The sequence below is a fragment of the Salvelinus namaycush genome, chromosome 29, assembly GCF_016432855.1.
Source record: "Salvelinus namaycush isolate Seneca chromosome 29, SaNama_1.0, whole genome shotgun sequence".
Lineage (NCBI taxonomy): Eukaryota > Metazoa > Chordata > Actinopteri > Salmoniformes > Salmonidae > Salvelinus > Salvelinus namaycush.
The window spans coordinates 12,844,938-12,867,533 of NC_052335.1; the positions used below are offsets into that span (position 1 = coordinate 12,844,938).

The 22,596-nt window shown below is 41.8% G+C and overlaps 1 protein-coding gene across 1 annotated transcript in view; it reads right to left on the minus strand.

The window, feature by feature from the left end:
• The window catches only part of btbd7 (BTB (POZ) domain containing 7), a 120,942-nt gene that overhangs the window by 33,473 nt on the left and 64,873 nt on the right, over positions 1–22,596 (minus strand). Inside the window, exons 2-3 of the mRNA XM_038967991.1 lie at positions 17,334–17,558; positions 12,095–13,237 (exon numbers count right to left, since the gene is read on the minus strand). Of these exons, the coding sequence (XP_038823919.1) occupies positions 12,095–13,237; positions 17,334–17,415 (1,225 nt within the window). The 5' untranslated portion in view covers positions 17,416–17,558. The remainder of the gene's footprint in view (positions 1–12,094; positions 13,238–17,333; positions 17,559–22,596) is intronic.

Below are 22,596 nucleotides of genomic sequence, written 5' to 3' on the forward strand. Positions count from 1 at the left end.
CACAGGCATAGAAAAGGCACAATTTCCTCAGTCAATTTTTCTTCACCTCATAGTCAACAAAGTTTATTTTTTATTTTTTTAAACATCCATTCAAATTATAATAGTTCCTCACAGTATTTGAAAAATCTTCCCAACACTCTCCCCCGTGATAATCAGTGTCACTGATAAATAGGCCGTGGACATGTTGCATGCATTTGTTTCGATTTTAATTATTGTTCATTTAAATCGTCATACTACAGCATAGTTGTCCCCTTTACACTTTCCTTGTCAATTCATTATCTTATCGCCTACTTTCGGAAAGCTGAATGTAGGCCTAGGTTTTTTCATATGTTCTAAGGAAAGGAGAAATATTTGCTTGTGTCTGACATACGCTGGTGGCTTTGATTGACGAGTGCTTTTGCATGTGTGAGCTCACTGATCTTTAGGCCTATGTCCATTCAGAAAGTTTTCTAAAGTAGCCTGTCTAAAATAAGAATCAAACGCTCCTGTCATGATTTAATCTTGTAAAAGGCAATTTCAGTAGTTTAGGCTACATTATTTTTCTCATTACGGCATCCTCTCTTTGAAGAACGGTCAAATGACCGCAACAGCAGGGTTTGTGACAATATGCAAATATTTCAAGAAAAGTGGGAGAAAACCCATCGGACTTCATTTGAATGGTTTTGAGCGTCTAAATAGCATCTGTATTACATTTTTTTATATGCAGAAAAGCCAACAGACAAGGACATGGTACAGTAGGCATATCTTTATTTTGACTCCATTAATGTTGTCAATACAAAAACCTGACAGATCCTCTACAACCTGGCATTTCTTTAATTTATTTATTCATATTTAAGTAATAACCTGAATAATAATGAAATGCCGTGATAATAATGTAAGGTAATGGCTCGTTTCAAATAGGTTTTTATTAAGAAGCATATCCATGTAAACAAACATAATTGTGACCTGGTTTTAACCTTCCAGACTTGGAATTAGCTACCCAAGGCTTTTACTTGTGACATATAGTTAAATGCATTAAAGAGGAACAATAAGGACGTATTGAAGATGCGCATGCTCATCCCCAGAATATTTTTACATGCCTATTTTCAAGGATAAAGCTTAGAACATTAACAACTTCCTAGTTAAGAACACTATAACAATATGGATGAAAATGAAACGTATTCTACAAGAACCAATATCACTCCCCTAAAAACACAACCTTTTGGAACAATCCTTCGATAGCTTTTAAGAATTCACTGATAAATTGGTCCACACGGAAACTAAAGGCATAGAAACCGTAAATGACTTGGTAACAGGAAATACATTTATTTCCATGACAAAATTAAAAAGTAATTTTGGACTGACCAATGTAGATAGTTTACATGCAACTTAAAAGTTACATATCACAAAATGTCGATTTGAAATCAGAGCAACCTTGAGGGAATCTTATTTGAGCCAGAAAAGGATGTTCATATGATAGGGAAGATATACAAAACCAAAGTCCAACTTACAATATTTTTGAAAAATATATAAATTATTGGAACCAAGACTTATAATGACTAATGCTTTCTGGGAATGCTATAAAGTCCAAAAGTTATGGGCGGAACTAGAAAGTTGTCTGTCAGCATATTTCAAGACATGGCATATGGGGATGTAGTGAGATGCCCAATGGGCTGGACGTTTCTCTTATCACTCATCTTGAAAAAAACGTATGCAAAAACTTGGAAATATATCAAATCAGCCATCAATAACAATGGAAAAATCAAATGATTTCTTCTTGAAATAGCGTGGGCAACGAGAAAAACTAAAATTGGTACAATTTAAGGCCACGTGGCAAACAATAATGCAGGCACTAGGGATGGGGTGTGAGCATGCGGGTCTGGGCAGATGAGATGTAGTATATGTTTGTGTGCATCTAAGTTGTTGGTATGCATAAGTTTGTATCTGGAGTGGGAAAAAAACAAAAATATTATAAAACAAATAATTTCTGCTCGGCATCAGACTAATTTTGTGCCTCAGTTGCACTTCTCCACTTGGATGAGAATTCATAAACAGGCATTCTAACAGCAAACAGCACACTGATGTGTAGCTACTTTTATCCTGTACTTTTCTTGGTGTAGCCAACTTTTCTCTGGTAAAATGCAAGATTAACTTAAAGCAAAACATAAGGAAATGTAGCTGGCTACATTCTTTCTATAATAAATATTAGAAATATGATAGCCATGCATTGTTTTTGCAAAAATACCTTGCTTTTTCATTGTAAGCTCATTTACTCCAAATAGTATTGCAATTCTGCTGTCATCTGATGAAAATTAAGCTATTTTCTGCCAAATGTGTTGCACTAATGTGAAGGAAAACTATAGTTGCATGCCCCTGATCCCTCTACCGAAGCAAAAAAATAAAAATAATGTTTACCTTCAATATAAAACAGGTGAAATGGTTTAAAAACACAGATTTTTGAAGGTCTGCGGATTGAAAATGCAGATTTCTGAACTCTAAACGCGACCCCTGTTGTACTCAATTCTACAGCACGGTACAGGACTACAGTACGGTACCATGCAGTCAAATTTAACAGGTGAACAGAAAAGATTGCTGAGGGGCTCCTGAGTGGCGCAGGTTATGGTCCGGGTTATGGTTTGGCCATGGTAGGCCGTCATTGTAAATTAGAATTTGTTCTGAACTGCCTAGTTAAATAAAGGTAAAAAAAATAATATATATATATATATATATATATATATATATATATATATATACACATACACAAAAAATATTGACGTATGTATGCAACTACTGCAAGTAGCCTACTGTAATAAATAAAATGCTACAGAATCTGCAGGCAGTCCAGCATTATGTTGGGGGAAAAGTAAATGTAAAACATTGTTCAAATAAGAATTAAAATATTCTGCTGGCAGGTCCACAACAATTAGCCATTGTTTTTTCTTTCAGAAAGTCACAGTCCTTTGTCAAATACAGCACAGGTTAATGAAACATCTCCAAAAACATAATTTTCATTATAGAAACTGCCGTGGACTAAATTCCAAAAGTTCTAAATTATACAGCAAATAAAAGGGCGTTATGGTCACCATAAAAGGTGAACGGAGGGCGTTTTCCAGGAGTTATAATGCTTGTTCACGCACATACCATTTTTTGGGCAGGTTGGATTTATAATGGGAAACATGCATATGTATTGTGTATGCCAAGTTAATAAAGCTCAATATTTTTTATAAGAACCTATATTTTCAGAAATGGCACCCCAGATATTTGGTGTGGAATTTACACAACAGTTATTTATAAATGAGACCCCTGATGTCCCATGTCTGATAAGTCTCCTGATTAGACAGGAAGGACAACATCCAGACCGAGGCCTAGATTTGTGAAAGGGGGAATCTATTAAAAATGGCTTCCACTAAACTATGTGTGCAAAATATGCAATGGCATATTTATTATAGGCAGATAGGATATCCATTTTCAGCACTGCTAATGTCCTCCAAACAAACCAAACTTCTAGTCTCTTTATATTGCTCCTTCTTTACAGTGAGCATGTGTGAAAACAAGTGAACGTTTGATGGTGAAATAATGGATGTGCCTACACAACTATAAGATATCGATCAGCATTGTTATAACAAAATCAGGGCTTTCCAACTAAGATGAGACAAGAGAAGAGGCAACATTTAAAGCAACCCAAATCTCCCACTTTCTTCAATAAAGGAATAGAAGATTTGTGCGAAATGGGTGGTGAGTGGTTTGTGTTTGATGTGATAGACGTACGAGAGAACCCTCCCTACAGGGCCAGACTTGCCCCCGTTTTACAACAAGGTCTCTCCTTGCCAGAACATCAGGTTCTGATGAGGAGGCTGACATTGGCGCCGTCGTGTATTGAACAAGTGTAATAATGATTCCCCTCGTTGTGCTGAGTGAATTGGAGGCCGACTACCCCCGGTTTGTAGAAACTGGGCTTGGGCTCTGCAGACACATTAATTATCCCTGCCCATCTAACTGTTAGGCGTGCAAGGCGCCACACGGGTGTTAAACTTACGCAGTGGTTCCATTTTTCAGAGGTCACAACTTCCATTTTGTCCGGGAGGCTTTTGGCATGCAGGTGCTAAATCATTCTTCTTAGTGTGTGTTTGCATGATTTTTTTTTTTGTTGCATGGGTCTGTGTGTGCGCGCATGTGTGTAACCACAACTGGATTGTGTAGGCAGTGAGACAGAGATGGAAGTTCTTACATAAAGACGATTATAATTGAACACCGAAGTCCATCCAGTAGTAAAAAAAACAAACATGGGATACCTTTATTTTAGCTGCTACTTCCTCAAGTTTGACTTCCAGTCTTTCATGTCACAGTCTGCTCTGGCTTCAGCATGGACAGTGTTCCTAATAATCTACAACAAACTTGGGAATTAAAATGTCCCCACCTTAAGGGCAATTAACAGAGATGACAGTAGTAATCCTAAGACTTAGCATACAGTATTAGGTTTTCATGGGCCATCTATCATTCTTCAGGAAAGGCTTCTTCTCTTCCTGTGTACCTGTTGATAGAAATACAGAGCTCTCCCTCGGCTCGACGCACGTTCTCCAATTGAGCTAATCTGTAAAGCACCAAGCATTCACCGTTCAGTGGACATGCCCTCACTGACTTCCTCCCTAGCTTCTGTGAGATCCCACCTGTCTCTCGAGACTCGCTCTCAGTTAATCTGACTCATAATGCTTAACGCTGGGCAATTCAGTGATAGACTGGCGCTGCCGCCAGAGCGGGGGCCATCGATCGAGCCTTATCCAAACTGACCGGATCGCTGAGCGTGAGTTCTCTGGATCTCACACGCTGAGGGGTGCAGGGGGAGAACTCTCAGATTTAGATCCATGACTCATTCCAACATGGATGGCCAGGGGTGGGGGGGGGGGGTGATTATCCATCTGCTAAGAGGAGTCGGCGTACTGGTGTGCTTCGTTCAAAAAAAGTTCTGCTCCCTTTAGAGATTAACCTGTGAAGTGTTTCCCAGATACGATTGGGCCTTTGCTCTAACAGTCTTATAGAGATAGTTCACCGCTGTTGCCCATCTGTGTTGCTTTGTTCCTTTCGCTTCATCGGTACTGTATTCTATATTTTTTGAAGCAACAGTTTCAGTAGTGTCACCATCCGATCTTATCCATATGGACAGCTTTCTGGGTGATAGCCATGAAAAATAACTTTGATGTTGCGTAAGGTGATTTTGTCATACTTTGCTGGCTTCCCATGGCCAGTGCCCAATTAACATTTAGAAGTCCAGCGGTGTCAACATTGAGAAATCGTGGACTGACCAGACCTCCTCCATGCAGTGCTTTCCAGGCCAGCTGGGAAACCAATGAAGCAGTTTAGATATAGTAGTGAACTACTAGTTTTACATGAGTTGTGTTATACTCAAAGCATCAATTAATTTATACCTTAGTACCTATTGTCTTTCATAGCATTCTCACAGGTGGTGTAGTCATTAACACATGTAACACATTTGGTTATGTTGGAAATCAGATGGTCATGGTTAATATGCAAACTGCTATTAACAAGTCATGGGAATTAGGTGCATTTGAAATGTCACACAGATTTTTGGGGGAGGGCTTAATACTGTAGGTTTGCTTACCTTACATCTTTGACTATGACGATTAGCCTACATCATGAGCAATTTGTTTTTGTGCATTTCTTCGTAACCATGTGCAGCACATTTACCCAGGTGATATGAAAGTGCAGTTGGGAGCCGCCTAATGTTCCTCATGAAGCTACACCAGGGTTTTGCTGTGCAAAAACTTTGTCATTTGAATGAGCCACCACTAAATCGAAAGCTCTTTATGACAACTAAGGCTGACCCTGGAGAGCAAACACTTGTGCTGAATGGGAGATTAAATGTAATTTGAAGTTACTGTAAGAGCTTGATAACGGTTTTGAAGTGAAATGGTAGTGTGCAGTCAGCTACTATAAACTAACATCAGAGAAAAGCCATTCATGGTGACTATTCCTTTGTACATCAGTCACAAATAACCGCATATAGAGGTTTTGGTTTAGGGAGAACTGTCCAGTGAGACATCTCTCTATAGAGACTCCAGATTCTAGTGAAAGGATGAAACTGAATGAAATGCTGCAAAACAGCATTGAGATGTAGCCGACAGCATGCAGAGCGCAAAACAATGAGACAGACAGTGAGGTACTCAATGAGGCAGCAATGAGACCCAGTTTGACAGCGGCTGAGTGAGACGGTGGCTCCGCGGGTTATTTCTGTCTGAGTCCCTTTCTCACTCAGCGTCTAATTGCCCAGATTCTACCTCTGTGAGATGCCAATGAGACGATGAGTGAAAGGCGCAACAAAATGAGACACCTGAAGTCAGAGACAAAATTGGAACAGAAAGACACTGAATTAGCACACTATTGAGACAGTGTGATGGGTGAGTGGCTGAGACAAAGCAGCTGGCTGTGGCAGCAGGCTGGGCTGAAAGCACTTCATCTATGGCTGAGGGTGGGCTGCTTTGGTCCCAGCAAAAACCTAATAACCTGTTACCTGAGGAGACATATCCAACAGCAAAGATTAAGAGAGGTCTTAATATTCACATCTAGATCACACACACACTCATTTGTGGCTGTGTGTGATGGAGATGTGAATATGTGAGGATTTCAAGGGTGATAAGTATAAAGACAGAGTTTGAAACAGACGTTCCAATCAGAACAGAATTGATCATAGGGCTGGGTGATGTAGCCAAAATATCATATCACAATATTTACATTTTTGACTGTATTTTATGTTTTTGAATAATAAAAGTTAAATATATGCTTTATGGGTAGTGCATGACCCTAGGGTAGCAACACATACACTATATACACAAAAGTATATGGACACCCCTTCAAATTAGTGGATTTGGCTATTTTAGCTACACCTGTTTCTGATAGGTGTGTAAAATCGAGCACACAGCCATGAAATCGCCATAGACAAACACTGGCAGTAGAATGGCCTTACTGAAGAGCTCAGTGACCTTCAACATGGCACCGTCACATGATGCCACCTTTGGAAGTCAGTTCACCAAATTTTGGCCCTACTAGAGCTGCCCCGGTCAAATGCAAGTGCTGTTATTGTGAAGTAGAAACGTCTTGGAGCAACAACGGCTCAGCCGCAAAGTGGTAGGCCACACAAGCTCACAGAACGGGACCGGCGACTGCTGAAGCGCGTAAAAAGCATCTATCCTCGATTGCAACACTCACTACAGAGTTCCAAACTGCAGCAAGCAAAATCAGCACAAGAACTGTTCATCGGGAGCATCAGGAAATGGGTTTCCATGTCGGAGCAGCCGCACACAAGCCTACGACTACCATGTGCAATCCCAAGCGTCAGCTGAAGTGGTGTAAAGCTCATTGTTATTGGACTCCGGAGCAGTGGAAACGCAGTCTCTGGAGTGATGACTCACACTTCACCATCTGGCAGTTCGACAGACAAATCTGGGTTTGTCGGATGTCAGGAGAACGCTACCTGCCTCAATGCATAATGCCAACTGTAAAGTTAGGTGGAGGAGGAATAATGGCCTGGGGCTGTTTTTCATGGTTCAGGCTAGGCCCCTTAGTTCCAGTGAAGGGAAATCTTAACACTACAGCGTTAAGATTGACATAGTAGACGATTCTGTGCTTCCAACTTTATGGCAACAGTTTGGGGAAGGCCCTTTCCTGTTTCAACATGACAATGCCCCCATGCACAAAGAGAGATCCATACAGAAATGGTTTGTCGAGATCAGTGTGGAAGAACTTGACTGGCCTGCACAGAGCAGCAAAAAAAAAAAGGGGGGGGGGGGGGGGGGGGGGGGGGGGGCACCTCCATATTAATACCCATGATTTTATGAGATAATGTGGTGTCCACATAGAATGTAAACTACATGACCAAAACTAAGTGATACCAATGGGTCTTTCTCCATTCTGAATGTTGTATACTGTTCAATACAACCAAAAACTATTATCAGCTATTTCTGCATTTCCTGGACTCTTGAGATCATTTCCACACTGCCACGTAGGGCTGCACGATATGGGCACACATTCTAGGCCTCATCTTTAACCAAATGTTGCAATTGTAATTTGACTTGCGATTTAGAGCAAAACACTTCGGTGAACTGAAAAATAATGATTATTCTAATTCTATAGTTAGAATATAATAGTGAGCACTTTGCATAGTGTGGTTTGAAATGACAATTAATTAAAATGACAGGGAGGAGTTATTGTGACAGGGTACGAACCAAAGTTGATAAGTGTTTCCTAGGGGACCCTACACATTTACATTTTAGTAATTTAGCTGACGCTCTTATCCAGAGCGTCCAGAGCGTCAACCTTTGGCTACATTGAATGCTCGCTTAGCTACTTCATGTAGCTAACATATTCATGCTTTGCGTATTCCTCTTTGATTTAGAAGACACTGTTGCACAAACATGCTGATTTAGGTCTACGCCATCACTGGTATTAAATCAGGCTGTATAGCTAGTTACATTTGCTCTGACTCATCACATTTATTAGCTAGCTACCTAGCCAGCTAACTAGCGATTAGTGGCTAACAAGATTTAGGCCCACTTGCTAAGAAAAGATCAACTATCTGTTTGCAGATGTAAGAAACACAAACTAATAGTGTAATTATAAAACGCTAGTGGATTTATATTAAGAAGCAAACCGCTTGTGCTACATTGACCATGCAGACTGAACGCAAGTGTCTTGTGGTCAAGCAACAACAAATGCGCTCCTTGAGTGACAGGGGGCAGGGCTAGATCTGTGTGGAAAGCAGCATAGAGAGAGAGAGAGAGAGAGAGAGAGAAAGCGGAGAGAAATTACCTTAGTAGCAAAGTAAACTGTAAAAATTGACATTATACACAGCATACGACATTTAACAAAACAAACATTCAAATGCCGTTTTAAAAGGTAAATTATAAACTGGGTGGTTTGAGCCCTGAATGCTGATTAGCTGACAGCAGTGGTATATCAAACCGTATACCACAGGTATGACAAAAGTTATTTTTACTGCTCAAATGACATTGGTAACCAGTTTATAATAGCAATAAGGCACCTCAGGGGTTTGTGGTATATGGCTAATATACCACGGCTAAGGGCAGTATCCAGGCACTCCGCGTTGCGTCGGCAATAAGAACAGCCCTTAGCAATGGTATATTTGCCATATACCACACCCCCTCGGGCCTTATTGCTTAAGTAAAAACCCAAACCAGTCCGTGCATTAATACCGGTATATCGTAAAATATGGTGTACCACCCAGCCTTAATTGATCATAGCATGAGTCTTTCCGACCGTTTGTTCTAGACTCAACTAGAAGGCCTGTTTGATAACACCCTAGCTGCGAGGCATGCAAGACAAGACATTGCGAGATACAGATTACCAAGACATAGGCGCACAGCTCTTTCTGCCTGCTCCCACCTCTCCCTCTTACGCTGGCTCACCTGCTCTTTCTCTTCGCTAATGACACACATGAAGTGTGTGTTCAGTCTTCGGTCTGTTGCGTGTAGAATATCCTAGCCTATTCATTGAATAGGGCTCCAGAGTGGCGCAGCGGTCTAAGGCACTGCATCTGTCATTGGCTGTCATTGTAAATAACAACTTGTTCTTAACTAACTTGCTTAGTTAAATAAAGGTTAAATAAAAAATGATAGGCCCTGCTTTACTGAAGTTGTGAGACACTGCAAGTCAATTGATAGGCCTAGTGCACAGTTCTGACTGCGTGCCTGGTGTTCGATCTGCCTATACTGTGCCCCTTCCCCCTCTCTCTGTCCTTTGATAGCTTAGATGCAAGTGTTTGTGTTCTTGGAAGTATGGCAACTAAGTCTCCGTTCCAAAAATTCTGAATGGGGAAATAGTAGGAGACGACGTGCAAGGAATTAATTAATTTTGAAGTCGACTCTACCACTATGTCATTGTCGTCAACAGTTGTAAAAATGGGAGAAAAAGGCAAGGACACCAGCCAAGTCCTGTATAGCAAAACTTTGAGAAGTTAAGAATGAAATGCTAACTTTGGGAGGTGAAATTGAGGTACAGTAATGGTAGTCCAGGTACAATTCTTAACCATCTGAAAGGGAAGCACAGACACAAACCGTTGCTGGCAGCAACGTTGTGAATTCACAATGCAGCTGAAAAATTGTCAGTTTGTCACATCCCTAACATTTGAAAACGTTTGAAACCCTACCTCTTCAAAGAGTATCTTAAATAAGACATCTCAGTCGTCGTCCCCCCCCCCAAAAAAAAATAACTGCAAGCCTTTTTCTATACTAGCAGACTTTGCTGATAACGTCTTTATTGAGGAAAATGTACTACAACTTTGTTATCTTAAAGCTGGAATCCCTGATTTAACAATAAAGCGGTCACCCCACCTGTGTTTTGGTAAAATGCTGAGGATGGGCCTAGAGAAATGTAACCACTCAAATTCAAAGTGAGAGCTATGTACGCAAGGACTGACCATCAATGATATCAACATTATAGTATTAACCATGTTGAGGCTATAGCTACACTTTTTGTTTATGTTTACTTTGTTTACAAACATTGGAGTATAACAAACATATTTTGGGTTGTGATTGGGTACAACTCATGAGGCATTTCAATGATATCCTTCAATAATCAATGGGTAGCCTATATAGCATTAATTTATAGGTCCAAAAATGGATGTAGCAACTAAGGATTCTAGCTTTAAGGTGAATGCACCAACGAAGTCGCTCTGGATAATAGCATCTACTAAATTACTCAAATGTAAATGTAATTAACTCTTTTGTGGAGGGACAAACTCCAAATACCACAATCCTCTTGACGTCTTGTTTTGCACCCATAACTCTGCCCTGTCATCCACCTTCCTTAAACACAACTATGTGTACTATGACACATTAAAACTTTCCATTGAGAAGGTGAAAAACTGAAGCAATCCTTAAATTCATGTAACGACAAATGATTGCTTTGCCTAGCCTTGCTGTTACTAGCAGAATGGGATGTTTCGAATTGAAAACCAAAAGCTAGAGGAGAAAACAATAGAAAAGCTTACAGGGCACCGTCAGATCGATATCCATTACCTATCCATGCTGACGGGGAGGCTTGAAAGGTTGGTGGACACAGGCAAACTGAATCCTTACATGGAGATCGGCAGTGATTGTACTGTGACCTGAAAGCAACACTTATTTTTTTTGCTTTCTAGGGAAACGTTTCATTGTCTACCTCAAAATGTCAGGGACAGCATGGCTGTGCTGGTCTTGGTGGATTCCCTAAATAAACAGCAAAAATAAAATCCATCGATAAAGTGAAACGAGTTAAATCAAACCTGCACTGGATTAAGTATCATTCATGTTGTTAAGGTAAAAAAATATATATATTTTACCTTTATTTAACTAGGCAAGTCAGTTAAGAACAAATTCTTATTTTCAATGACGGCCTACGAACGACAGATTTTTACCTTGTCAGCTTGGGGATTCAATCTTGCAACCGGTTACTAGTCCAACACTAACCAATAGGCTACCCTGCCGCCCCAGGGAGGAGGGTCACATAACTATAAATCCTCCTCTCTGACTAATCAATTCTCGACCAGCTTTTTGAATAAGAGGAGATAGGCTAAGCATTGTGATTTCTGAATAAGGCCTAAGTGTTTACTTCCAATGCCCAAAAGGTGTATGTGTGTGTCAGTCTTTACATAGATTTATTTCCAAGAGGGTCGTAAACACAAAGCTACATCACGATTGATTGAAACCCAAACTCTTAAGGAGATGTCCATCAAGCCTGTACAATTTGTCGGACCATTGAGGCCATAAAAAAAAACATAGGCAACAACAACGTCCACTGAGATTGCAACGTCGAGACATGTTGAAACTCTGTACTCCCTCCTCCCTAAAGAAGAGTTGGATCTCTACTGGTACCAAAAAGAGCCACAATGGAAGGAGAGTGCTAACATCTGACTTAAGAGCTACAGGGAATTCCTTTACTACATTAATCACTGCATGGAGTGCTACAACAGCCGCCCCTTCCCCAGTTCCCAGCTCCCCAATCCTCCCTCTAAAAAAAGCTTGTGAATTCATTAGGTAAACAAAAAGGTGAGGTGAGGTGAGCGAACAGGATACATAAGGGAGCAAATCAGGGCTCCGAGACTCACCTTGGGCCAACATGCTGAACTCCAAGAAGAGGGCAATGTGGTAGAGCTCCATTGCCTCCTCAGCACGACTGGCAACCCCCCTGCCTCCGGCCACTAGGGCCTGCACCTCCCCCAGACTCCCCGCTGAGGGGCTTCCCCTCAGCACCAGTGCTAGCTCCACAGCGTCCGTGTACATGCAGTGCAAGATGACACGGGCATATTTCTTGGGGATGATGGACTCATCCAGGATGATGCGCGTGGGCGTCTGCAGAGCGCGCTCTGTAATCTCCTCGCCGGTGCGGATGCGCCGCTGCAGGAGGTTCCGGAAGAAAGGAGAGCGGGCCGAGAGGACCGCCTTGTGGGCGCGCAGCTCTTCGTCCGCGGGTCCTTGGATGACCGGTCCTCCTCCTACACCTCCTCCCCCAGCTGCTACCCCAACAGCTGGCCCGGCACTGAAGACCTCCACCAGCTCTGAGTCAGATGAGAAGCTGAGCAGTGAGTCGTAGAAGCACATGTGCTCGCAAAGGCCATGCATGTCCTCCTCCAGCGAGCTGGGTGTGCCAAACTCTTCGCTCAGGCGCAACAACACGTCCATGTTCCGCAGCCGCGCATCCACCTCTGGGCCCAGCTCGCCCGTGTACAGGTAGTGCAGCAGTGCCGAGAACATGGCCGCGTCCATGCCCGCTGTGCCCACGTCCAGGAGCACCTCAGCACCGTAGCCTGGCGACGACGACAGCAGCGTCTTGAAGAAGGGGCAGCGGGCAGCCAGCACAGCGCGGTGCGCAGGGAAGCAGGCATCCTGGAAGATGAGGTCCACGTCCGTGCAGTACTTGTGCTGGTAGAGGGAAGCCAGGTCGCGCTGCAGGCTCCGGGCATCAGCCCGCGCCAGTCCCGCCTGCAGGTTCAGCTCCTTGAGAGCTGCTGTGCCCTCGTACTCCTCAACCAGTGCGTTTGCGTCACGCACATCCCAACCTGAGAGGAGCTCGCGCATCTGTCGCACGTGGTCGGCCGAGCGGCTGGACTTGCGGCGCTTGATGAATCTCCTCCTGAGCGTGGCTAGGCCCGAGCTCTTCTTCTTCTTGTCCTGGGGCTTCTCGGGGCCGGACTCCAGGCTGTAGAGCTTCCCCTCTCCTCCATAGCCCTGGGAGCCATAGGAGGATGTCCCTGAAAGGAGACAGTAACATACAGAATCGGTGGGTGACCAATAGAGTAGTGGTTTACGAATGAGATTTAATAATAATAAATAAATAATGATGAGCCAACTTAGAATTCATGTTATATATAGCTGGTTTTAGGGCAACTCCCTGACTGAGATAAGATATCAACTTTTTAACTCAGGGTTTTTTCAGGATTAAAAATAAATAAATAAATGTTTCCAACCCGAAAAATGGAGAGGCCCTCTTGGCCGCAGAGACAAATTTTGCCCCTTTAAAGCCAATTTCCTGCTATTCTACACATTTTGCCATGGTTTATGTCGTGTTCCATCTGAGTGACTCAAACATTATAACAAAATCAATGGGGGCCCCATGCCATGACAAAAAAACTGCTGAATTTTAATTTGGTGATTGTTAGTTCTGAGAATTATCTTATAAAACAATCTTATTTAAAAGACCCAATTAACCATTTTTGAAATAATTTTTGGGTAACAATTAAAGAGGAAGTTTACCTAAAAACCAAAATGTCCCAAGTGATTCCATGTTTTGAAACTGTACTGAAGAAATAACGTAACATGCAAAGGTCCCATGTTTCATGAGCTGAAATAAAAGAACCCAGAAATGTTTCATTTACATAAAAAGCATATTTAGCTGAAATTGTGGACAAATTTGTTTCCATCCCTGTTAGTGAGCATTTATCCTTTGCCACAGGTGCACCTTGTGCTGGGGACAATAAAAAGGCCACTAAAATGTGCTGTTCTTTTTTACAACAATGCCACAGATGTCTCAAATTTTGACCGAGCGTGCAACTGGCATGCTGACTGCAGGAATATCCTACAGAGCTGTTGCCAGACAATTTAATATTCATTTCTATACCATAAACCGCCTCCACGTTGTTTTAAAGAATTTGGCAATATGTCCAACCGGCCTCACAACCACGCCAGCCCAGGACCTCCACATCCGGCATCCGGGTGCTGAGGAGTTCTTATGTCGGTAATAAAGCCCTTTTGTGGGGAAAACTCATTCTGATTGGCTGGGCCTGGCTCCCCAGGGGGTGGGCCTATGCCCTCCAAGGCCCACCCATGGCTGCGCCTCTGCCCAATCATGTGAAATCCATAAATTAGAGCCTCATTTATTTATTTCAATTGACTGATTTCCTTCTATTTCCCTCTTTGAATTTGAATTTGTTGCATGTTCCGTTTATATTTTTGCTCAGTATAATTAGGTGGAGTTTGCCTTCTCCCCCCCTCTCTCCCTGCATTCTAAAACTGGAAAGCTACAAAAACGGGTCACGTAACTCTTTGTGCACTGGTAGCTTTGCTCCATTGTCAGTCAAAGAGCGATTAAGAAATCTGCGAATTGTGGATGAATTCAATTTGAATTTTTATCAAAAGTACTATTGGTTTTGAGCCAGGAAATGTGTACTTTTCCACCTAAAATGATTGCAATTAGTTTATATCATTATTTCATGTGGCTGACTGCAACAGTGGAGATGGGTAACAACTCTGCATGTGTGCTCTCATGGGGCAACTCAGACGTATATGGCCTTACTTGGAACTTGACGTCACAGATGTGAGTTTTATAGTAGGGGGTACCTGGCTGCACTTTATATAAGATATCTAGGGAAGGCACAAAATGTCACTGTTTTCCATTGAAAGACAGACAGATGCAGAAGGAAATATGATGAAACACTCCTACAGACAATTTTGCCAATCTATGTGTGTGTAGTAAGCACTTCATCGATGACTATGAAAGAGCCTAAATTCAAAAATGTATTAAATTGATTGTTTTTCCTCACCCATCAACATACACATGACAAAATGAAATAACGTATTTTTTGCACACAAAAAAAAAAAAGAATTACAGAAATTTCTATAAGTGTTCACACCCGAGTCAATACATTGTGGAAGCACCTTCGGCAGCAATTACAGCTGTGAGTCTTTCTAGGTGAGTCTCTAAGAGCTTTCCCACACCTGGATTGTGCAACATTTGCGATTATTCTTTTCAAAATTCTTCAATCCTGGTCAAATTGGTTGTTGATCATTGCTAGACTATTTTCAGGTCTTGCAATAGATTTTCAAGTAGATTTAAGTCCAAACTGTAACTTGGCCACTCAGGAACATCCACTGTCTTCTTAGTAAGCAACTCCAGTGTAGATTTGGCTTTAAGTAAATATTCCCATGGACTGGAACTGGTGAGGTGCCAAAATACAGATGCGCTTTTGAGAAAGAGCAAAGCGAGTTTGCGGAGGTAAGTAGTCTAATCATTGCAGTTTGAGTTGATCTTATTGTGTTGTAGCCTAGACGCTCTACCAGTTAGCATATGTTGAGGAGATGGACAGTAATTGTCACCTTACATTGTAGAATAGACTGAATAAAAATGAAAGATGTTGGTGCATTTGAATTACTTAGGATCGGGTCTACTCGCTTTTTTTCATAATCATCCATGTCTGATCTGTTGGCAAGCCATTTGCATGACAACATTTCATGCTTTTAAGAACTGTATAGCCTTGCGTGACATACATGGCCCCAGAAACAACCTGGGATATGCCTATCTGGTAGCATGTATTCTGGTCTATTGTGTATTCGTAACCCCCCTTCCCCCTGTCGATAGCGGTCAATTTTTTATTTCAGATAATAAACAAAATCGGCAGCCCTCCAGTAGTACTCTTCATCACTTGCGAATATTTCATTGTCAGACATGTTTGTAGGTTGTTGTCAACAGAGCAGAGTTGGTGGTGCACAAAGACATCACATGACCCATTTTTGCAGCTTTCCAGTTCTAGACTGCAGGGAAAGAGAAGGGGAGAAGGCAAACTCCACCTAACTATTTTCAATGTATGGAATCACCTAGAGAATTTTAGATTTTAGGTCAACTTCTCCTTTAAGTACCTTATTGTGATTGTTTTACATTAAAATGGTGCTAAAAGACCTTCGCTTGAGAAACGAGAAAGTGGCAATAGTACCGTTTGTCCATTTTGAGACACCATAGCAGTACACACTTCTTCAAAATAGTTAGAATTAATGTAAGATAACTAATTAATTGTGATGTTTCTGCAGAGGAGATCTATGTCACATAATTTTACATCTAACTAATATGTTTGATGCAGTATTTCTCAATTAAAAAATGTGCATGAAAATGAGTCGTCTCTCGTTGAATGACAACAGACTTTATTGAAGAATCCCTATTGTTGACCAATCACCGACGAAGCGGCCTAGACTTCGGATACAGACTTCAGCTTGCATCAAGAAAAAAAAAAGTGCCCGAACAGCAAAAAAATAAATAATTATCGAAGTCCAAAACGTCACAAAATGTCTTCATAATATATGCACGAACTCTCCCAAACTGTTTTGGCTAGGAAGCATGCGGAAGCCTTTAATGTGTAACCCAAACTGTTCGGACGCTACAGACAGAAATGGGCAGATCTGCAGTACCGACTTCAGACAAGTCCTGTGACGCTTGTTAGGGGTAGTAGCGCAAAATGGAGAACACCATCGTGTTCGTGAGGGTCTCATCTTTCTATCGAGTCATCTTTCTGACATAATATTTTATAGGCCAAACCGTTCGGGCGCTACAGACGATTTCGTGAGAAGACAGATTTTTGGGATATCTCATGGTCTGACAAAAACCACTGTAGCTCTGCCACCGCAGATGCGGAAGGGCGATATCGGCGGATGCGGTGGATTGAGACGCATCCAATAAATAAAAAGATATCTCTAGCTTATAGATGGATTTTGATGGGGATTTTGACTCTAGGGGGTTAAGAGCTCTTTGAAAAACGAGATTAATGCCTTGGCTTTGCCTTTTAGTAGACTTCTCTCAACCGAAAGACTGTTGATCTTTGATTGTTTTACCAAACAAACTAGAAAACATAGGCTACTACGCAACTATTTATTTTTTATAAAAGTAGGCAACAATACATTAGTACTCCCATTCAGTCACCTATTGTGAAGCACCATTTTTGTTCTGCTGTGAATATTCTGAGTGACCTTAGTTGTTTTAAAGCCAATAGGCTCCATTTTCACATTTAGTTTAGAAGTGTGTTGCATTGGATTCCTTGTCTCCAGCATGAGGGTATAAGGGATAAATATAATAGAAGCACTCACCTATAAACGTCTGCTGGCTCTGTGAGTTGCTACCAAATCGGGGTGAGCACGAATGGGGATAGCTGGAAGCATTGACACCCATCCTCTCCTTCTTCCACTTCCCCTTCACATGGACCGCTGGGGCCACCCTTGCAGTCTCATTCTGCCCGAGCGAAAGTGCCTCCACTCAGAGCCTGGACAGACTCAGAGCCAGGACTTCATGGAGTCTAGCTTTACCAGCCATCCCTGAGAGACACGGTAAAGAGGAACAGTTTGTTAGTTAGGGCTATCACATTGTCCAAAAATCTCAAATCAACACAGGAGCTGTACTCACTAATTTGCTCAGATACATTTTCAACCTCAAAATATTACATTTTTATGGAAATACTGGAAAACCCTCACTAGAGTGACTAGAGCTTGTCAGTCCCCAGAAATCCAAACCAAAACTTTTCTGCTGCTGTTTGCTTGGCAAGTAGCCTAAGAGTTAAAGCCTTTCGGGGGGGGGGGGGTAAATATTGCAATATAAAACCATTTGTAAGCTCTTTTTCCCAAAGAGGCTATAGCTACATCCTGATATTTATGTTTAATTTTACAGTCCAATCTAGCACTGCCAGAAACTGCCCAGGGGGTAACCTGGCTTCAGCAGCTTTGGGAGACATCAGGGCTAAACTTCCCTCTTGCTACGTTAACAGGCGAGGCATTTCTCTCTGGAAATTTCAACGAGATAAAACTTCTAAGCATATGGCGGGTGGACCACTCTGCAAAATGCTGGCATAGGCTACTCCATCTCCTTCACCCCGAAGTGAATTGTTTTTATTTGTGAAATCTCCTGGAGGGGAGACATAGATGGAGTTCTTGGGTTACCACCACTTGGGTTAGCGCCGCACTTTGTCATCACCGAGCAGGAATGGAAGCAGATGGAGAACACAATTTCATGGCTCAGACAAAATGCGAGGGTACCCTTCATGTATGTTTTGACTGATATGTGGCTTGTGTCTGGAATGCATTTTTCATTAAAAAAATGTTTAAGCCTAAGGCATGGTTTTCAAAACACTACTGTTGACAGTCAGAACTAGCCTCTCTACAAGGTAGGTAAAAATGCCATGTGATAGTATAATGCTTTAGGAATTAGCCTAAGACTACTTTTTCACAAATCGATTCCTAAAGTAAAGGGATTTCAGTCACATACCCTATGTCATCCACTTTTCTTCCAAATTCATCTAATAGCCTAACTGCTGAGAGTTTGAATGCCCTTTTAGAAATACCTATTCAATATTATGCATTACAAATAGACTAGATATCAAATTAAATACAGGCAGTATTTTTTCTATACTATGTTCATGTATTTCAGTAAAGGAAGAAAATAAAAACATTTCAGCTGCTGGTGGTCGTTCGTTAATTCATTCTCCTTTCTGACTAACAGTGGAAATATTCTGAGAGAACCCTTGTCATTAAGTCATTGGGTTGGATTTTACATAAGTAGGCAACTTTCTAGACAATGAACTCTCCGAATTTGACAGTGTGGTTTTGAAGCAAGTTGCTATTACTTTAAAACTTTCACAAGAATATAAAATAATGACTGCATGCGAAAGGCATAGACTGCACAAATTGCTGAGAGAAATTCTGTCTGGGACAAGGACTATCAATTTGAGTGACATAAGTAGAGAAGGAATAAATTAATAGGCTAGTTCTCTGACTGGTGTGGTGCGCCAAAACAGAAGCTGACAGGTTATGTAAGTGATGCAATGAGGGTGGGAGGCAGAACATTCCATTGGCTATAAGCATCAAGAGCCCTTGCCCTGCCATTGGGATGACCATATTGACTGGCAAAAGGGACACAATAGAAAATGTTTCCTCAAACAAGACAACTGTGATTCAGAAAATGAGGGAAAGGGGAGCAAAGTGGCTGTAGTTGAGGGGTCACAGCAGGAATGAGGAAACTAGAAGGGTAGCTACAAAGATAGCGCTATTCTCAGTCCAGTGCTTTCTTGATGCTTCCCTCATTTTACCTCTGTGACTGTCCCGCTTGACTCAACGCCTCACCATATTGATGCTGAGAATGTTTACATTGTTCGCTGAGTGGCTGACATACTGCTTTGGCCTCTATGGCTAAGGGAGAAGACCAATTTCGCAGGGGCAAATCCATACGTTTTTTTTTTTTTTTCAAAATAATTGTCAAGCAGAGGTTTTGAAATTGTGTCATTCTGAACTTTATCCGCAATACCACAATTATACAAGTAACTGCCAAAATAAAAGGAAACTCTTGAGTAAATGAGGGATACAAAGAATATTGAAAGCACAGGGTGCTTCCACACAGGAAGTTCCAGACACTTGTAGAATCTATGGACAGGCGCATTGAAACTGTTCTGGCGGCTCAGCGCCCTATAAGACACTTCATATGTTGGTGTTTCCATTATTTTGGCAGTTACCTGTAAAAGCAGGCTACACAGATAATGTACAACATTTAAAGACCTGCATCACTATACTGAGAGCTGTGTTGTTTCTAAAATGATGTATTTGCGTGTTTTTGGAGCCTTTGTTCATGTTTTTTCAGGGCCCCCATACTACAAAACAAGGATGAGGAAGTGATTTGCTGTAAGTTTCTCAAAAACAAGTTAAATCACAAAAACGATGTCTGGATTTGGACCAGTTGCAAAATGGACCTGGGGCTTTCCCACCCGGACCCGATATGCATAATTTATTTTTAAAATAGAGACCCATTCCGAACAGACCCAAGGACAACTAGACCCGTTCCGTATAGACCTGGTCGGATCCAGACATGGTCCAATCCGAGTGAGGGAAGCAGCATAAAAGTCATTTAGGCTACTTTACTAAGCGGAGCTGATAAAGCACGTGCGGAAGAGTGGTGCCGCTCTAACAGGTGGGGGAGGGGCCATACATTGAGCAAGTGGCATGGGAAGCAGGGAGGAGGGCGTGAGGGACAGCAACCAAACAAGTCGACTTGCGCCTTAGTAGACTTATAGCTGCCATAGCTAGGTTATTTATCATCATATATGATTACATAGTACCAGTCTTGGACTTCATCAAACTGGGAGAAGCTAGTTAAGCTAGCTAACGATAGTTAGGCTAACTGAGGCTGCAGTGCATGTGCTTACTCATGCTACAGTTACAAATAATAACTAAATTCAGAATATTAAGTAGCAGCTTGCTTACCTGTTGGCTCTTGGTTGTAGTAGCCTGTCCTTCAGCTAAAATTACATATACCCTACATATACCCGAGACCCTTGACAAATCAGATCCGACCCAGACCATTTAGAATTCTGGATCGGCTCGGGTCCTGGATCAGGTCTCAGGTCCAGGTGGATCCGTGATGACCTCTAGTCTTAGAAAAGTTCTTTGTCCTACAACAGGCATTTTAAACTGCGGGGACATCCGGGTACGTGGCACCAGATCTTACCCATCCAAGAACACTGTGGCATTGCATTTCTTTCAGGGTGCATTTGAGGGAATTTGATATGAATAACTTATTGCCTAATTTGACTGGGAAAACAGCCCCATAGTCACAGTCCTTTTCTTTCTCCCAACCTCTTTTTTCCCATCCCTCACTCTCACAATTATGAACATAGAATCGTCCAAATTACTGGTTCAACAAACAATTTGCAGGGCTGCCAGTTTTACCCAGTCACAGAGAGCAGCCTCATTTTCCTTACTCTTTGCTAAGGACGAAAAACAGGAACATTCTTTCTCCTCACTTCTTCATGGGTGAAGAACATACATTTATTTAAAAAAATAGGCACAACTTTGATTAAATCTCTCGAGGCAAGGACTGAACCCACGGCCAGAGGATTGTACTAGGTTGATAAACCTTTCCAATGTGTGTACATGTATTTTAATTAAGAAGCAAGAGAAAAATCTTTTACGCGACAGCATGTTGAAGGTATGACAGTCAAGTTCCGTTACCTATTAGCGCTCCAACATAAAGAGATCTTCTCCATCCCCTATGGTCCTCAATGTTGGGGACACCATCCATGGTTTGACTCAGAGCAAAGAGTCTAGTGAAGTCTAGTAAATACCGGGCTGTAAAATAAGGCAGACATTCTGACTTTTTTCTGGATATTTAGTACACACTGCACTCAAATATCAGGAGCTTCCCGAAGCTTTTGCTCATGTGTGGATCACATTCTGAGCATGTGTATATTCATGTGTATACTTTACACGCAGAGAGCAGGCTACGAATGGTACTCATTTAATTAAGTTAGATCAAAGATGAATCAGTGTCTGCAAAATCACATAATGATCACAGTATTCTACATAACAGAGCCGTATATAATAGCATTGTATAACGTTACCGTAAAACAACACCAACCCATTCAATAGTGCATGATAATTCTTCAAGTTTCAGGTAAAATAACAACTCAATGTTTATATCCCAGGACAAATTATCTAGCAACAGCAAGCTAGCTAAATAGGACAAATTAGCTAGCAAGTGCAAGCTAACTAGCTAAAGTGCCATAATTGTTTAATTATTTTCAACCTGTCCCCAAATTAATATAATTGGTTCAGAGTTTGTTTTGATATTTTAACCTGCGTGTCGTGATCACGTTTGGTGTGGGGGGACAAAATAAATTTATGCACGGTGGCGCGCGCGTAGCCGGTTTGGGTTCCGTGTTAGAGCAGATGACGTTAAACTGTAGCATATCATACTTGTGTATTTTGCCTAGTGGGGCGCACTGTTGAGTTTTGGCCACAGTAATGTTATACTATGCTGCAACGGGCCGCCCCCAGGTGGTAAGGGAAGGCAATAACACATCTCCCACGCTGACCCTGAACATAGGGGCCCCTTTAGGGGTGCGCACTTAGTCCCCTGCTGTACTCCCTGTTCACCCACGACGATTAAATAGCCTACAAAGAGGTCAGAGACATGGGAGTGTGGTGCCAGGACAACAACCTTTCACTCAACGTGAAGAAGACAAAGGAGCTGATCGTGGGCTACTGGAAACGGAGGGCCGAGCACGCCCCCATCCACATCAACTGGGCTGTAACCGAGCAGGTTGAAAGCGTCAAGTTCCTTGGCGTCCACATCACTAAGAAACTATCATGGTCCAAACACACCAAGACTGTTGTGAAAAGGGCACAACCATGCCTATTACCACTTAGGAGATGCAACCCTACCCATGCCAAATCTTTTTTTTTTTTTTTTTTTTTTTTTAATCGGAAACTTATGGGAAGATAAGCCCGGGAATTTGGGGACTTTTGCTTAAATTAATTTTTAAAAGTTAGCTTATAACAGTGAACCTTTTTTGTGGGATACGCAAGGCAAATC